Consider the following 19,449-nt stretch of genomic DNA (forward strand, 5'->3'; position numbering starts at 1 on the left):
AACAGACTAGTGCCACTCGCTATATAAACAGAGGGAGAAACATTACACCGTTATTGTTTTGGTACCTCAAGTGCAGAAATGCCACATATGGGTGTCTTCATCCCTCTCAACGCACAGTTTGTAATCTTCGCCCATTCAATACTGATTTCATACACAAAGTGTGTGTGTGTAACTGTAACCCTTGTTGTGCCCAGTGGCACATGGGTCAGCAAGTTTCTTTGCTGCTTCTGTGTGCTGAAGGCCAGCGCCAAAGACTATACACAGCGGACCAGTGACAAACGCAAACACAGAAGAGTATAAATCTCCATTACAAGTATACAAGAACATATCGGTTCCCTCCGTTGAATGCAGGGACTGTAACACGATACGTTCTCTTTGCAATGTTTAAAATACCGGAGAAGCACCAGACAAAGGAGCATGCGTGCCTGTACTGTAACCCTGTACAAGTCAAGCGTAAAGACACACAGTCACAATCAACACTTTTCAGGACGGTGGCTTACGTTTGTCCACAAATGGACGAAAAGCCTTAAGAAAAGTCGTGACTTATGCGTACATACGCTGTTGTAGGGAAGCCAAAAACAGTTTCCCCATAAAACATAGTCTCCAGCTCTTCTCTTGTCCTTTAACCAAGCAACGTTAATCGAGACTGATGGCCATTGATGCCATTCACCAGTTTAGGATAAGATGCCCACAACTTACGAACCCCCTAGTACCTAGTGCCTCCAGAGGGACTACCGGAAATTTCCTTCCAAATTTAGCATTCAGCACACAGTAGCACCTTGTCTTGTAATACTACTGTTCAGTCTGTAACATAGCGACAAGGTTTGTTTGCACGATGGTAACGGTGTTACGTTTCAGTTACACATATATATAGTCAGGCCAACATTATAAAGACCCCCCCCCCCTCACACACACACACACACAAACACACACAACACAACGCATATACATGTACTGTTTCCACAGGGACACCTGTACTGTCTTGGGGAAGTTTCCCTCCAAATGCAGCCTTTAGCCCATAGTAGCACCCTGTTGTGTAATATATCGTCTAGCCTTTTACAAATCGATAAGGTTTGCCAAAAGGCAGTCACTCAAGCAACTGGATATGATTTGGGAAATGGTCAGATGGTTCATGTAAGTCAGACGCTTTATTGTCACTGACGAAATGTTGTAGACCTTTTCAAAAATCCGATCCAGTTGCCTGGGCGACTTTTTACCTGGCTGTTTACCTTAATAGACGTGTTGACAGGGTCTGCTCGCACGATGGTGCTAGGTTTTAGGTACCACCTGTTCAGTCTTGTCAGATCTGCGTTGTTCTCGGTGTCGTCAGAATGAAGAACAGCTTCCTTCTTTGTCGAAAATACTGTCAAAAACGTCTGATCTTTCTTCTTCAGACGGACATGAAGCTAACTCACAGGCCGGAGGTGAAACTAGTCGTCACACCTGGCGACCGGCAGCAGGGAAACAGGAAGTCCCCAGGTGTGGTCACACCTTTTGTTCCGAGTAGAGGCGTCTGGGAAGGGGGTTCGCCCGGACTGTTACATTTTGAAAGAAGGGGTGAGTACGTTTTTAGGGTTTTTGAAATACGCTACTTTACTTTATTGGTGCACAAGGAATGCTGTTGAATCATTTTGAGTACGTTTTCTACATGGGAAGAACATTAGTTCTCTACTATTTGAGTCTGAACTAGCAATTCTTATGGAAATGAAGTTATACTCGGTTATAGACAGATATAATCAGTTATACACGGTTATACTCTTGAACAATTGTACTAACTTGTAGGCAGTTTTGGGTAGTTATAGGCAGTTATACTCAGTTACAGGCAGTTATACTCAGTTACAGGCAGTTATACTCAGTTACAGGCAGTTATACTCAATTACAGGCAGTTATACTCAGTTATAGGCAGTTATACTCAGTTATAGGCAGTTATACTCAATTACAGGCAGTTATACTCAGTTATAGGCAGTTATACGCAATAATTTGTACTAAGTTATGGAAAGTTCTGGGCATTTATACTCAGTTAGGAGCTGCTACAGGTAGTTAAACGCAACCGCATTATTACGTAGTTATATAATCAGTTATGTGAGTACGTATTGACGCGTTGACACTGTAATATTTTGCTGTAAAGCAGTCCCGCAAAAAATCTAAATCTTCGTTCCACAGATCTAGATTAATCACAAAAATGGATTTATTCACAAGGGAGGCTTTATTCAAACGTCTCAAGCAAACATAACAAGTAAACAGTGATTATAAACAGTATACAAATGTGTAGGAGGGCAAAGGTGTAGATAACTCTGTTTTGCCCTCTCTTTCACACGATCAATTCTAATGAAAATAAACAAGTACAAGCTTAAGAGCGCAGAGAGATACAAAACAAATGCAATTTGAAACAAACAATTAAAACCTGTAGCTACCACACAGCATTTGTACAGTACATGAAACAATACAAACTCATCAGTACTTCTGATAACATAACTGACTCTAACGTTATATCAAACAGGACAATTTTCTAATTAAATACAATTTTCCGTCAATGCAAAAAGTATATTTTTTGGTGAAAAAAAAACCCTTAACCACGCAGTGCAGTAACAGAAAACAAACCAAACATATGATTACATCCTGTGGCCCAAGTATATTTGTCAATGTCTCATATTAAACATCACAGTTATCATAACTCATAGACCAACACTTCAAATAAGTTGGGACTAACCCCAAATTTTCAGTCGGGCTCCGTCAGCCTTGTTCATGGAATGGGCCATAAGCTGTGCAGTTTGGTGTCTTGACTTCGTTTTTATGAGCGCGATCCCTCGATCTCGGAAGTTAAGCAACGCGCGGTCCGGATAGTGCTTGGATGGGGGACCAACCGAGGACGTCCGGATTGCTGTAGCCTCACGAAGTTTTCCACGAAATCGTCTTCCGGGAGGGACGTAAAACGGGGGTCCCGTGCTCGAGGAGGTGCTCGACCCGTGCTCGACCACGTTAAACAGCCTCATTACTCATACTTTGGGTACCTACTGGCTGGCAAAATACACCAGATGATTATTATTATGGTCACGCGTGTAGATGACTGGAATGTTTCTTCAGAGTTTCATGATAGTTTGGCTAGATTCCATCATTAACATTGGAAGCTGTGGATGTGTTCCACTGTGGTTATCTGCCTAAGGAGTTGCCCCATGTATTGGGGGAAGGGGAGGTCGCGCCATCCTGTGTCCCGGGTCGAAAATGTACGGCACTGGGTCGTGGGCTGGGTTGGATCCGCGCTCTACGTCATCAGACTCTGTTGCTCCTGTTCCCTTGACGTCATCTCGTACCTGACCACGGTCCTTGGTTTTGGCGTGTGTGTCCGGGGCCGGGATGGGGGCAGGACTGGTTTTGTTACTCCTCTTTTTAAACCAGATCACAAACAAAACAGCCAAGATGAGAAAGACCCCGACTAACACACCAAGGAGGCTGCTGAGGAAAGATGGCAGGTAGAACCAATCAGCTGAACCACCGGGTGAGGTACCACCAGCAGAACCATCGGGCGAGGTGCCATCAGCAGAACCAGATGAGGGGGAGGTACCATCAGTAGAACCTGGTGAGGGGGAGGTACCATCAGCAGAACCTGGTGAGAGGGAGGTACCACTGACTAGACCTGGTGAGAGGGAGATACCACTGACAGGACCTGGTGAGGGGATACCATCAGCATAACCTGGCGAGGGGGAGGTACCATCAGTAGAACCTGGTGAGAGGGAGGTACCACTGACAGGACCTGGTGAGGGGGAGGTACCATCAACAGAGCCTGGCAAAGGGGAGGTACCATCAGCAGAACCTGGTGAGGGGGAGGTACCACTGTTAGGACTTTGTGATGGGGAGGAACCACTGACAGGACGTGGTGAGGGGGAGGTACCTTCAGTAGAACCTGGTGAGGGGGAGGTACCATCAGCAGAACCTGGCGGGAGGGAGGTACCATCAGCAGAACCTGACGAGAGGAAGGCACCATCAGTAGAACCCGTTGAGGGCGAGGGGGAGGTACCATCAGCAGAACCTAGCGAGGGGGAGGTACCATCAGTAGAACTTGGCGAGGGGGAGGTACCATCAGTAGAACCTGGCGAGGGGGAGGTACCATCAGTAGAAGCTGGTGAGGGGGAAGTACCATCAGTAGAACCTGGTGAGGGCGAGGTACCACTGACAGAACCTGGTGAGGGGGAGGTACCACTGACAAAACTAGGTGAGAGTGAGGTACCACTGACAGGACCTGGTGAGGGGGAGGTACCACCAACAGAACCTGGTGAGGGGGAGGTACCACTGACAGGGCCTGCTGAGGGAGAGGTACCACGGACAGGGCCTGCTGAGGGGGAGGTACCATCAGCAGAATCTAGTGAGGGGGAGGTACCATCAACAGAACCTGTTGAGGGTGATGTACCACCAACAGAACCTGGTGAGGAGGAGGTATCACTGACAGGGCCTGCTGAGGGGGAGGTACCACTGACAGGACCTGGTGAGGAGGAGGTGCCATCAACATAACCTGGTGAGGGGGAGGTACCACTGTCAGGGTCTGGTGAGGGGGAGATACCACTGTCAGGACCTGGTGAGGGGGAGGTACCACTGACAGGACCTGGCGAGGGAGAGGTACCATCAGTAGAACCCGGAGAGACCGAGGTACCTGTCTCTTCACAGTTCAGGTCGTCAGGATGTACAGAATCTAACAATCTTCCTGCAAGGTTAGCAGGTCCGGCACAGATGATCTGTTCTTCAAATTCTGAAACACCTGTCATCCTCTGCTTAAAGGGCAGCATCCTGCAGTCACACTGCCAGGGGTTGTTTGTGATGTCAACATTTGAGATATTTGCCAGTATGTCATACGCCATGGGTGGGAGTGTCTCCATGCTGTTGTCGTCCATGCTAAGATCTGACAGCGCTGAAGTATTTAGATTATACAAGGCCTCTATGGGGAAAGCGTTGATGTTGTTCCGAGATAGATCCAATGTGCTGAGTACTGGCAAATTTACAAATGCCTCAGCCTCTATAGTGCTGATGGTGTTGGAATGTAGGGTTAATCTGTCTAGTTGGTGCAGATTCACAAACGTGCCAGCTGCGATTGTTGTTATGTAGTTGGAATGGAGGGTAAGACTACGGAGCTGTGGGGTGACGTGGAAAGTTTCTGGTTCGATGCTGCTGATGTCATTATAGGACAGATAAAGGGTCTGCAGATTATCAAGTCCCACAAACATGTCAGCTGTGAGGTTGGTTAACTGGTTAAATACCAGATGCAGATTTCGCAGTCTGGGCAGGTTTACAAAGGTTTCCGCCTCGATAGTGTGGATGCTGTTGTGATACAGGTAAAGGTTCTGAAGGTCACTTAATCCCACAAACATGTCCGCTCGGAGGCTGGTTAACTGGTTACTGTAAAGTTCCAGAAAATATAATCTGCCCAAGTCGTAGAACGCCCCGCTGTTGATTACGGAGATCTGGTTGGAATCAAGATGCAATTTTGTCAGGCTGCTGTACCTGGAGAAGTCGGACTGGTTTAAGGTTGTGATGACGTTGCTAAACAGGTACAGGTGAGTGATGTTTGTAGGCAGGTCCTGAGGAACACTGCTGAGGCCTCTGCTGGTACAGTCACAGCGTGATGAACAGCTGCTGCTGCAGGCTGAAGTTTGCCCCGTTTCCCCAAAGATGATCAGCAGAGGAAGCAGCAGCATCTTCATCTTGTTGGGCGTTTTGTCTGCAAAAGAGACAGAGAAATTTGACATAAATAGATATCTAATTTTGTATTTGACACGAATTTCGCAGCAACCCAGCTCTACTCCATGAAGCCATAATTATACCATCTTTCATGTGTGGCACTTGGAGTTTACAGCTTACTTTCATAACTGCAGGTTTCATTAGTTAATGGAAATGCCGAATGATATTGTGCAAAGGAGCATCTCTCACAGTTATCATGTACATTGTTTCCAAATACAATATCGTCTCTCGTTACTTCTGTGTTTTTCTATTTACGCAGTTAATAGTGTATCCACACAACTACTTGGTTATTATACTGATAGTACCTGTAGCCTGCAAATTGCTGCAAAATGCCTTTCATCCAGTAACACAATGATTCTCACCTGGCATCAGGAAGTGTGACGATGATGTGGTGGCTGTTTTTTATGCTGTGTTTCTGCTAAGATTTCACATTGACTCATTGATCTGTCAATATGGAAAAGGCAGCTAGTCTCGCATATCAAACATAGCTCCTAAGATATGTAGTCTTTGTGAGATTATACCACAGATGAGGCTAAGACGGTTACCTGACACCATCATGTCTATACACGTGTTTTTGTAACAACGTGTCTTTGTGTACTTAGTTTTGCCTTGACACTCGTTACCTTACATCACCACCACCGTGTCTATTCAGAGCAACTTGAGCTGAAAAAGTCCATCAAACCTGTGTCTGCCGGTCCTGAACCACACTTGTAGTTGCGAGAGAAGTATTTATGTGCGAACGCGTCTTTATAAACACAGTGTCGCATTGACACTTCACCATGTCAATTCAGACAGAAAAACTTGAGCTGCAGAAATAACAGTCTGACCCTTGAAAGTACGCCGCACGTATTTTTGTGCTGACATGTCTTTGTGTACCCATCTTGTTGTCTGGGTTTAATAATAATACCGCGTCAACTCAGACATAGCAACACAAATAGATGTGAGTTGTCGAAATAAGAATCACACCCTAACTTATTGAAACGGGCGGAATGAATACTGCTCATTAGAAACAAATTACCCAAATTGCACCTCTCTTTCTAGTATTGGAAATGAATTGCACAGAGTAGCAATTTGACATAGGCGACAGTATTTTTCTTTTCACTCTCTCTGAGCGACGCAGCCTTAATCCATCCAGCTTGTGTCTACCGGTCCTGAATCAAACTATGTAGGTGCGCGGGACGTATTTTTGTACGAATGCGTCTTTGTAAACGCAGTGATGCTTTGACCAAGGACGTTGTACAAAGACCTTCCATTGACACTCCACCACCATGACCCACAATGTCTATTTAGACATGAGCTGCAGAAATAACAATCTGATCCTTAAAAGTACGCAGCACGTATTTTTGCACGTCTTTGTGTAGCCATCTTGTCTGCGTTTAATAATAATACCGCGTCAACTCAGACATAGCAACACTAATAGACTCGAGTTGAAGAAATAACAATGTCGTCCCTGACTTCTGGAAATGGAAATTTACCTAAATTACGCCTTTCTGTCTAATCTTGAATATGAATTGCAAATAACAGCTTTTTCATTTCACCTAAGCACCGATATCCTTTCATTCTCTTAAGCCTTAAGCAGTAGGTGCCTTAAAGTTTTTTAATTTTTGATTAAGATATTCATACTCAAAACAATCAAAAAGAAAAAAAAAACCTTATCATCAACGTTGCAGACTGTCCAGAAATTTTGACACCCAGTATTGCAGATCAGCCATATTTCTATTGTATCTTTTAATACCAAGTCCATATACATTGCTGGCAGTGGAAATGCCTTTCTACTGAGAACGTTGTAATTAGGAAGGCAGGCTGTCTTAGAAAACCTGTGATACTTATATTTTGGACGATGTTAGTCATACCCTATCCCATGTCTGCTAACGATTCCTACCCAAGACCTTCAGAGTCTAATCTCCCATAAACCTCCTTGATTCTAAGAAACAACCCTACCCCCTAGACCAGTTTGCCACCCGGACGTTAATATAACCATGTCATTTGCTTGGAGATACCAACACCCATCCCTTTCCAGCAGAGTAAAACAGACTTAAACTTAAGTGTTGCTTTCGACGAAATATGAAAATAGAAAGAAACTCACCAATAAGTCGTTTTCTACAAGAGATAAATGAGTCCCAATAGAGCTATCTTGTTCCACCTGTTCTAAGATTGTAAGACTTGTCAAAGCCCGGTCTCATGTGCCGTGTGTAAGACGCTCCTGGATTAATCCTTGAAACCACACAGCGGGTATTTTTGTACGAACGCGTCTTTTTATACTCAGTGTTGACTTTTACGTAGCCGGCTACCTAAATTAAGGCTGAAAGCACAAGGTCTATTCAGATCAACTTGAGCTGACGAAGAAATAACTTAAGCTGTGTCTGTTGGTCCTGAACCAAACCTGGTAACATATTACCTGTTTTTGTTCGAGTGTATCTTAATGTATACATGTTTGTTCTCTTGGTTACATAATAGAAATATGTTCATTCAAATGCAGCAACTGAAGAAGTAACAATTGAGCTTTTAAACTCCGACTGCCTACTTGTCTTCGTTATACACACATGTAGTACTTACCAGAAAAACAAGGCTTTCAATCATGGAATAACACACTGTAAATCGAAGCCTCTGTATTGAGACAAGGTGCCGGTTTTCTCTCATTCTTTCAAGCCGAGGCAAAATAGTAGTTGCCTTTTTGATTAGTGATTACACGTATAAAAACTCACGGATCAATCGTTTTTGTCCAGAGAGAATCTATGAAAAGATATGATTGAAGTCACGGCTGTTTGTGAGACTTGATACTGAGGCATTGTTTTGAATCATCAAAATGCCAAAAGCTTGTCCTGTATTATTATTGACATGTAAAGGTTAATTGCTATAAACGCAGCTATCTAATGTATCATGTCGTGTAACGTCCAGCCACTTTAGTCTCGTGCTTATGAAGTTGGTTTTCGGTGGTGATGGTACGTGTTGACTGATCATCCTATATTGCCGTGTTGTTGGCACTACTGCAGCTACTCCAGCGCCTTCCGGCGTTCCTCTAACATTTCCTGAATGTTGATGTCTGGGCCTAATATACAGAGTCATATAGAACTGCCGAGAGTGAAGAATACCTCCAGAGTGAAGTTCGGTGTGGCCTCACCTTTGATGACGTAATCCTCACTGAGCACTGTTTGTGGTTGCCATAGAAACGTGTTCTTGTACTGGCGCCCCCTGGCGTATAATCTCGAAAGTGGCGTAAGGATGGCAGGTAAAACTGGGAGCAGCAGTTCTTGGGAAACACACTGCAAGCTACTCTGCTCATGGAAGTGTAGTTATGATGTAACTTTTACACCTATTTGTGTGTGATATTTATGTGGGATACCTATGTGTTAGGAACGTCTGGCATAATGTATATACGTTGTCTGTTACCTTGTAGGAAGGCTGTCGCCAAAACGAACGGTACGACAAATAGAGATACATGCTGCAGTATGGCTGTTTTACAGTGTAGAATAACAATATAGTAAACACATCACTGCTTTATCATATATGCTGATTTAATTGGAAGTTTACAGCATACATAGCAACAATACAAGTTCAAGTTCTTTCAGTGCTATTTTTGCACGCTTAAGCATGGTATAACTAAGTCGAATAGCAAATATCACAGCAAGCAAAACTGTGAGTGGGAGGACAAGGGACCCTCTTTCTGTCCAGCTGTTTTAATTGCATCTTGGCTTCTTGGTTTAATTGCATTGTGGGGATCTAATGAGTGTCGGGATCAGCTCCGTGCTGATTGGTGGCCACTGTGTTTACTTAATTGATTAATCAATTAAGTAATTATTCATTCCGTGGGTTATTCTTTTTTTTGCACCAGACGCTTCCTGATTTACATTTCAAAGGGAGATGCATTTTGGCCTTAGTTTTCTCGCTACGGAAATTTCCATTGTCCAGTTTCTGCTGGATTCTGTTGGTGTGTCTACCCTTTATGTTCGGAATCTCTCTTCATTTCAGAGATGTTCTGGATAATAGTTAAGCTCTGTTTTCCTTCTGTGTTTAGTCTTCAGATGATTAGCTAAGTTTATCGGAACTGTGTGCATAAGTGCTGTTTTTGTGTTATTATTTTTAGCCTTCTATGATTAGATAGAAAATTTCCTTGTCTGGATTCTACTGGTTTTTCGTGGCGTATATGCCCAAATATTTTTTCTGAAACTCTCTCAGATTTGCATAGAGGTTTCTTAGCTTTCTGCTGATTTGGCTGTTCTCTATCTGCAGGGCAGCCTAAGCTTATTCCAATTTGTGTTTGGACGCCGTTTGTTTGTGGTGTATTTGTTATTCCATGCTGGTATCTACTGCACTGGGTGATTCCTGTAGAATATTTATATTTTAAGTTCGATCAGACTTCTGTGGTGCTGTCTGTGTGAATTTATTTCTGAGCAGCTCTGTCTTGGGCTGTTTACCATAATTTATATTTTGCTGATTCTCTGCGCCACAGCAAAGACCTGAAGTTGGGTTCCAATTAGTTAGTGCTTTTATTTCAAGCTTTCTGAAATTATGTTATCTCTGTCTTCTTATCTTTATAGCTTGGCTACAATATGGCGCGATCGACCCTATCTGTGTGCTCTCTCATTCTATATATTCATGGGATCCAGCTTCAGTTTTTCCTACAAGAGACTTCTCACTTTTGGTTTGCATTGGCTCAATGTTTCATATTTGGCGTCGGGGACTCAATCAATCAGGATGTTGTTCCTCCTAGGCTGATTTTCTAGGTAGTCTGCCTTGTCTTGGTTTGCCTGTAGGTCCGCCTTAGTTTGAGGTATTTTGGTTTCGATAACCTTGACGTGTTGTTCATGGTCACGTAGTGTAGCTTTGGTGTCAGATTCCCTCTGTGTGAAGGACAGGCTGTCTTTAATCTCTCGTACTTCACGACGCTCTTTGACCGTTCAGCTTTATCTTTTTTTGCTGAGGAATGGTTAATGTAGTAAATGTTTATCTAATTCAATATCTACAAGAAGAAATTCATTGATGACGTAATGTTTACCTGTTATATTTTACAACGTCAAAAAATTAACATATTTGACGACTTTGCCAAAAAATTCACAAATGCAATTTTATTTTCTGTAGCCATAAAAGTGACTTTTGTCATGGAACGAACATCTAAACATTCTGACACACAGTGAAATATTGTCTGTTTTACATCAGATGGCAATTATAACGTTACACATCATTTAACATAGCGAGCGACACAAGTACGTAATATATATACAAATCTAAAAATGTACAATTCCATTTTCTCTCAAAGAAACCAGAGCTTGTTGTGGAGCTGTAATCATAGATATAGACAATGTGGATTACATGAATCTATAAGTATTACGCAAACATCACAACTGTACAAAAACAATTTCACTTTTCTCTCAAAAGATATGGCATGCGTAGCCTGTAGTCATAGTTACGGCCTCTATGGTGTGATCATGACGAAAACAGATTCAACTTCTGAGTCTATGATCATCATGGACGATTCTATTCTTTTCTATTCTATTCCATTTAAAGAGGAGTGCTCCCATTTCGATGGTTATGAATGTGTTCTCTAGTGTTTCATGATAGTTCGATGTATCCTCACCATGCATCTGTAGCTGCTGACACGTAATGTTCCTATTGCCTTGCTCACTGAATGGGGGGAAGAGTCGGTCGCACCAGCTTATATCCACGGTCAAGGTCGAAAGGATCAGGGTCATCGGCTGTGATTGGACTGGAGCTTCCTGACCTACCGGCTACGTCATCAGACGCATGCGCACTGGTTGTCGCGGTAGCAGCTGAGTCCTTGCTGCTGTAAGTAACACTTAGTTCAGCAGGGGCAGGACTTGTTTTCTTCCTGTGTCGACACAAGAATGCCAGGAAACCGGCAGAGGTGAGGAGAGTTCCGATCGCTGCTCCTGCAAACCCACTGATAAGGACCGACTGGGAGCAGGAACAGGGAGTAGTGTGAGCGTCATCAGGCGTAGTTGTGTAGATACTTGTTGATAAGTGAAAGTTTGTATCAGAAGACGAGATGCTTGGTGTGGAGTAGATTTCTGTTGTCGTTTCTTCACAGATCAGATCGTCAGGATTTACGTCGTGTAGTAAGCTTTTTCCTGTAAGGTTAGCAGGTCCGGCACAGGTGATCTGGCTCTCGAATGCATAACGCCCAGTCATTCTTTGCTTAAAGGGACACATCCTGTAGTCGCATTGCCAGGGGTTGTTAGTGATGTCAACTGTTGAGATGGAGGCCACCATGTCATATACCATGGATGGTAGGGTCTCCATACTGTTGTGCTGAAGGTAAAGACCCGAGAGGCGAGGCGGATTTGAAAAAGCGCCAGCTACGATGGTGCTGATGTTGTTGTACTGAAGGTAAAATCCCGTGAGGCGAGGCATATTTACAAAAGCTTCAGTTTCAATGGTGCGGATGTTGTTGTTATGAAGGTAAAAATAGCGGAGCTGTGGCAGATTTACAAAAGCGCCAGCTACGATGGTGCTGATGTTGTTGTACTCAAGGTAAAGAGCCGAGAGGCGAGACAGATTTAAAAAAGCGCCAGCTGCGATGCTACGGATTGTGTTGTACTGAAGGTTAATACTGTCGACTAGACGCATATTTACAAAAGCGCCCGCTGCGATGGTACGGATATCATTCTTTGGAAGTCTAAGAAAGTGGAGCCACGGTGTAGTGTCGAAGGTTCCCGCCTCGATACTGTGGATGTTGTTGTTCTCCAGGTCAAGGTACTCCAGGTTACCAAGCCCCACAAACATGTCAGCTCGAATGCTGGTTAACTGGTTATAGTTAAGGTACAGATAAGATAACACGGATAAGTTGTAGAACGCTCCGCTATTGATAACGGAGATCTGGTTGGATTGAAGCTCTAGTCTTGTCAGTCTGCTGTACCTTGAGAAGTCAGCCTGACTTAAGGTTGTGATGACGTTTTGCCACAGAAGAAGCCTCCTGATGTTTGTCCGCAGGTTCTGAGGAACACTGCTGAGGCCTCTGTTCATGCAGTAACAGCTTGACGAACAGCTGCTGCTGCAGGAGTGTGAGGTCTGTCCAGTTCCCTCCAGGACGATCAGTAGAAGAACCAACATTCTCTTCATCTTGTTGGTCATGTTGTTGTCACAATAGAACGTAGGATGCAACACTACAGAAAACAGATATTATATGTTGTTTACAGACACTTTCCCTTTGATTTGTTTCATCCAAAGATCAAAGTCATCAAATAAATCATTTTACTTATTTAATTGGAATCAGAATTATGTGCCTTTGTCTATACTTAAGCAGAGACTTGACAGGTCCCTTTAGATAAGCAACAGTTAATATTATGTAAGGTAGACGATAGCCATGGCCTCATGTCTAGTCGTTTCTGGGGCAAAGGTAGCTGGGTTCGCTCTTCAAACACATTTGGTTAGTAAGCTTCCAACGCTGCCTAGAATATAAAACATCTGTGCTGGTGGATTTCGTTCAAGTGCTTCATTTGTTCTGATTGGGTAGATAAATCACGTGTTACCGGTCAACGACACCTGGTCACGCGCCAGTCAGGCGGCAAATATCACCCGTCATGCTCTCCCAACCTTTGAACACCGTCTGGTGGCAACAACACCTTGGAAACTATATGATTTTGTTCGGTCCACAAAAATATGAATGGGGCAGTACACGGGCTAAAATGTACCTTTGTTGTGCCTGTAGCTTACATTGTCTAACTAACGCAGTACTTGTTATCAGAACTACAGTCTGTACTAGAAGAACACTATTTCCCAATAACCTTCGCACTTACATTAACATTAATGCTCTTTGTGGGTAGCAAGTCCATTGCCCTCACATTGCCAACAGTATTATGTTGTGATTATGAAATTCCTGTTTCATACATTAAACGTTACGTTGTCAGCCATGCACACCTGTTAAGTACACACCTGTTCAGTACACACCTATTGAGTCTTGTCAGGTCTTTAGTGTCCTTGGTACTGCTTAGAGTGAAGAATAGCTGCAGAGTGAAGTTCGGTGTGCCCGCAGCTTTGATGACGTATGTCTTATTGAGCCCTGTTTGCTGTTGCCATGAAAACGTTGCTCATGCACTGGCGCCCCCTGGCGTCTTATTTCAGAAGTAGCAAAACTTTGCTTTACGGCTGTGAGTCATGGACAATGAATACTTTTCAGACCAGGAAACTGGATGGTTCCTTCACCAGGATGCTACGTGTTGTATAGAACAAACCTTGGTGGAAACACACAACAAACAAAGACAGTATGGGGCTCTTCCACCCATCTCTGCTGAAGTCAGGCAACGCCAGTTAAGCCTTACTGGGCATGTTACTAGACATGGCGAACCAGCCCAGAAGCAAAAAAGGAGAAGAGGTCGTCCGTACCTTACACTAATGAACTTTATTGAATCAGAGACTGGACTAAGTGACAGGGACCTAACTATATTGATGAATAATAGATCTCACTGGAAGCGGAACTTTGTTAATGCTACAACTCGTTAATGAGTATGACTATGTATGTATGTGTACAGGAGTAAAATTTAAATTTAACTCTCTAAACTCTTACGAAAACATCACAACTGTACAAACATATTAAATCTTTCCTCAAAGGATGCCACATGCGCAACCTGTAACCATCCGTCGTCATGACTTAAGTCTCCGTGGTGATCATGGATTATTCTATTCTATTCCATTCCATTTCATTCCATTTCATTCCATTTCATTCCATTTCATTCCATTCCATTCTATTCTATTCCATTCTATTCCATTCTATTCTTGTCCATTCCATTCCAAGACTTGGTGCTCCTATTTCAATGGTCAGTTTTGCTGATGAATAAAGAGTCTCCTCAGTGCGTCATGGCGATTTGAAGCATCAGAACTATCAGCAGCTGCGCCCTCTATCGGGGGAAGGTGAGGTCTCACCAGCCTATGGCCCAGGTCTGCGTCGTACGGATCCGGCCTGTGGGCTGTGATTGGCTGTGATCCGCCAGCTACGTCATCAGGTGCACAAGTTGTCACAGTAGCTGCGGAATCTGCGCTGTTATAAACAACGGTCAAGTCAGGTGCAGGTGTAGGGCTGTTTTTCATCCTGTGATGCCACCAGACTACAAGGAACACGGCAGAGGTGAGCAGAGTTCCGATGGCCGCGCCTGTGAACCCACTGAGAAGGACTGGCTGGGAGCAGGAGCAGGCAGGAGGGACTGTATCGCCGTCTGCCACTCCAGGTGTAGAGTGGACGTCTTCAGGCGTAGTTGTGTGGGCAGTCGTTTGGACACTTGGCTGGATAGATGTTATGGAAGTTGTTGGAGATGTTGAAACTGTTGATGTTGCAGTTTCCAGCAGAGTAATAGGTGAGGTGCTCAAAGAAGAGAAATCTTCTCCCGTTGTTGTAGACAAGGGAAAGTTTGTACTATGATCTACAGAAGACGAGGCGCTTGGTGTGGAGTAGAGTGCTGTTATGTCTTCACAGATAAGATCATTAGGATTTACGTCCAGTAGTAAGCTTTTCCCTGCAAGGTTAGCAGGTCCGGCACAGATGATCTGGTTCTCAAATGGGTAAGACCCGGTCATTCTTAGCTTAAAGGGGCACATCCTGTAGTCACACTGCCAGGGGTTGTTGGAGATGTCAACAGTTGGGATGGAGGCCAGTATGTCATATGCCATGACTGATAGTGTCTCCATGCTGTTGTACTGTAAGTCAAGAGTGTTGAGATGGGGCAGATCTACAAAAGCGCCTGTTGCAAAGGTGGTGATGTTGTTGTTATCAAGGTAAAGATTCCTGAGCTGCTGGGTAGGGAAGGTGCCTGCCTCGATACTGTGGATGTTGTTGTTATACAGATAAAGAGTCTCAAGGTTATCAAGTCCCAAAAACATTCCAGCTGTGAGGCTTGTTAACTGGTTATTGTACAGATCCAGAGTAGACAGTTGAGATAGGCTCACAAATGTGCCAGCTGCGATGGCGCTAATGTGGCTATTGTAAAGTCTAAGATAGCGGAGCTGCGGCGTTGAGTTGAATGTCCCTTCCTCGATACTGTGGATGTTGTTGTGCTGCAGGCTAAGGCGCTGCAGGTTATCAAGTCCCGCAAACATGTCAGCTCGTAGGGTGGTTAACTGGTTACTGCTAACGTCCAGTTGTGTTAAGCTGGTTGAGTTCTGGAACACTCTGCTGTTAATTACGGAGATCTGGTTGGAAGTAAGATATAATATTGTCAGGCTACTGTACCTGCAGAAATCGGTCTGGTGTAAGGTTGTAATGACGTTATACTGCAAGCCGAGGATATTGATGCCTGTAGGCAGGTGCTGAGGAACACTGCTGAGGCCTCTGTTGTCGCACCAGCAGTATGTTGGACAGCTGCTGCTGCAGAATTCGGTTAGTCCAGCTCCATTCAAGGTAGTCAGTAGAAGAATCAACGCCTTCTTCATGTTCTTGGCCATTTTGCCTGCACAAGATTTAAAACAAGAGGCAGTTCTATATATTGTGTACCAAGTAAATCGTGTACGTGTATTTAATACATTTCATTCCTCCTGAGTTTGATCCATCATTCAAAGATAAGGACGACCGAATGCTATGATTATATATAGTTTTTTAATACATACATCTTTGTATTTTACCATAGCACGGTTAAGTGTATAGGTCATACATGTCAAAGTGACTTCCTTGGGGCTGTATCCATGTCTCAACTGCGAAAATAGTTTCTGAAGAAACTAAACTATATTCATATGCTAAGATGAATGTTCACTGAATTATGTATCTAAGTAGCGTATCAGTTTGTCTCTTTGGTATGAATCATGGCCCTATATTTCTATGGCGGCGGCATCTCAACCCCGGCTCAGCAACTATGGTCGTTCAAAGTACCGGCTACATAGATTTTGGCAAGTGCTTCGTGATAAGCAAACAGCCATAAAACATCAGTTAGGTTTCAAGATAGTCGAAGGCTATTGATCATTGTCAAACTAAACAAAGCGTCACAATTTGACCTCCATAAACAAAGCAAACAGCTCTAAGCATCAAACATCTTGTTATGCAGTGAACTGGCCATTGATGAATTTTAAAGTAAACAACGTGTCATTGTTCAGAATTTGGAATAAGCTTGTTATTATTGTTTTGGGACCAGTAAGCAAAGACGTAATCAGAGGTATGTCCTGATCTTTTGTAAGGACTTTATAGGGAAGCTAACTTCATTGCATGTGTCCTTAAGTCGGTCTTACATGGAATTACACAGCAAAACAGTTCAATATTGACGGTATGCCGCCTCTGGTCATAATTGTTTTCTTTGTTGTCCTTTGGTTATGTCTCTTTTGTATGAATCATGGTCCTACGTTTGTTTTGCGGCGGCATCTCAATCCCCACCCGGCAACACTGGCCATACAGAGTTAGTAACATAGATTGTGCCAGCTGCTTTGTAATCAGCAAACAGCATAATATACTGTCGTACTGAGGTCACCTGAGTAGCGCAGAATATCAGCTCGCTCTAGACACTTGCGATGTAGCCCCGCCTATTGTAAGCTTCTCGCTATTCAGCCCCTGGCGCGAAAGGGAGTAGTCGGCCCACCAAATGACAATAAAACTAACAACAGTAAACCTTGTGATAAGCAAACAGCAGTGAACAAATAGCCTGTAAAGCATCTAAAGGCCATTGATCACGTAAAGTTAGACAAATTGTTACCCATTGACCTGCATAAATAAAGGCGTCTATAAGCAAACAGCTGTTAACATCAGAGAGCTTATTATGCAGTGAAATAGCCATTGATCAATGGCAAAGTAAACAAAGTGTCGTTGTTTTGGGCCGATAAACAAAAGGCATGACCTGAGCCTTTGTAAGAACCAGTGGACCTTTTAGGGAAGCTAAATTCATTTCATGTGCCCTTAACATACGTCAGTCTAACTCGGAAGATACTAGCCTGAGTATTATCCTCCTTAGTTTACTCAGGCTATGGAATTACAGAAACATCTTCAAAGTTCAGTATTTACGATATGCCACCTCTGGTCAGACAATAAGGCGGCAAGTTTTTTCTTGTTGTTCTCCGGCTAAAGTTTGTAAACTGTGGGAGAGACAAATAGTGTCAAGTCAAAGTAGTCATATGGGTCCAGACCGCGAAATTACTCCTTGTGTACTTTGAATGGTTATTCTGACTGTACAAAGTGCAGTGATTGTCCTCAATGAGTAATCAACAGAATTAACTCGCATAATATTTTTCATGTGTAAAACGAAAGTGTTAAAGTATATGTGACGTAAAGAAATGTACAGAAAGCAATCATTGTGCTTATCTAACAATCGCCTCAGATGCAGACGAACTTGCAAATATGCTAACATCGCATAACATAGAAGCTGACATAACTACAAGAATTACTTACTACTACTAACTACAGAAATTACAAAATGGGACCAAATACGTCATTTACCAGCCGACAGTTTGCTTGGTGAATCGAACCTTCTTTCTGTTGCATCAAACCCCGTAACCAGCAAACGTTTTCTCAACCATGTGAGATGTTATACTTACCTAAATAGGACATTATAGAAACATCTCAGATAAAACTATCAAAGTTATTTAATAGTTATTTCCTCTAAGGAAGTAACATAGAAATCATATCAAAAGTGACAAAATGAGCCACTTACCAGCTGCCTGTCACGATGTAAGGGGTACTCAACCCCCTTCCTGCTGGCCATATGCCGTATCCAGCCCAATTTGGAGACCAAGGCTTTCCTTAACGGTGTGAATGTTGATATGATTCCAACGAAATCCTCTCGTGTCTTTACTTGTTCTAAGCCAAGTCCAAGTGTTCTGATTTTTCCTGCCTCCGTCCTAGCCGACACAGACCCTGTTACTAAGTTTTGGCCGTAGAAGGCGTTAGTATCAATTTACTGACATTGGTTGTCAATCGTATATTGTTGTCTAGAAGTGGTTAAATCGCGATTTATTGTTATAGCCGAGTCATATCCCCATGCAAACACACTGGTTGTTTGTACGGGCGTGTATTGTTCCGAGGTGGTTAAATCGTCATTACTGTAATTGCTGATCGTGTATTGTGTTGTAGCTGAGTTATATCCCCATTTATACACCCTGGTTCTTGGTACACCTTTGTACAGACGCTGTTTGGATGTTTGATCATTGTTTAGATTAAAGACTACACGGGCAAAGTGCAACGGTAACACATCGTCAGTCATAGTGACACCTGGGTAAGATGGGATTTGAGTTTTCTAACTCCACACCTGCAGGAAGTACGAATCCAGTACCAAAGGTTTACTTAACCTTGTGAAAGAATTAAGACTTTACCAGTTCTAAGACAAGTCCAAGTGTTCTTGTCTTCCCTGACTCCGTCTCACCCGACACAAACCCTGTAACTACGCTGCAGGTTTGGCTGTAGAGGCAATTAGACTCAATATACTGAGTTACTGACGTTGGCCGTTGGACGTGTATTGTTGTAGTGAGGCGTTTATCACTATTTAGCTACTTTCTTTGTTGGTCGTGTATTGTTGTAGCGCCTGAGTTAAATATCCATTTACATCCTTCCTGACTGTTGGTCCGTCTTTGTACAGAGTGATTACCTACCTCCCCAGACTCTATGTGTTGCGTAAACTAAATTTGTGTGATGCACTATTTTTGATTAATCTAATGGGGGTAAGGTCTTGACCTAGTCATGTCTGTGCGTCTGCCTTTGTTTTGGTGTTTATACCAATCCCAAGACACAATGCAATTACCATGCATCCTCAGTACTAGTACTGCCTTTTTGGCCGTAAAATGACCGCAGAGTTGGACAGGGCTGCA

At 43.4% G+C, this 19,449-nt stretch overlaps 2 protein-coding genes across 2 annotated transcripts; both read right to left on the reverse strand.

Annotated features, from left to right (window-relative positions):
• Positions 1-3,058: 3,058 nt before the first annotated feature.
• LOC118407533 (SLIT and NTRK-like protein 3) lies at positions 3,059-12,816 on the reverse strand. Its single transcript, XM_035808010.1, has 4 exons — positions 12,440-12,816; positions 11,451-12,223; positions 5,307-5,707; positions 3,059-5,237 (listed from the first exon to the last, which is right to left on the reverse strand). The coding sequence occupies exons 1-4, from the start codon at positions 12,814-12,816 to the stop codon at positions 3,159-3,161; spliced, it is 3,630 nt and encodes a 1,209-aa protein (XP_035663903.1). The 3' UTR covers positions 3,059-3,158.
• Positions 12,817-14,499: 1,683 nt separating this feature from the next.
• Positions 14,500-16,116, reverse strand: LOC118407535 (phospholipase A2 inhibitor-like). Its single transcript, XM_035808011.1, has one exon. The coding sequence runs from the start codon at positions 16,114-16,116 to the stop codon at positions 14,500-14,502; it is 1,617 nt and encodes a 538-aa protein (XP_035663904.1).
• Between the last annotated feature and the right edge of the window lie 3,333 nt (positions 16,117-19,449).

Source organism: Branchiostoma floridae, unplaced genomic scaffold, assembly GCF_000003815.2.
Source record: "Branchiostoma floridae strain S238N-H82 unplaced genomic scaffold, Bfl_VNyyK Sc7u5tJ_1421, whole genome shotgun sequence".
Classification (NCBI taxonomy): Eukaryota; Metazoa; Chordata; class Leptocardii; order Amphioxiformes; family Branchiostomatidae; genus Branchiostoma; species Branchiostoma floridae.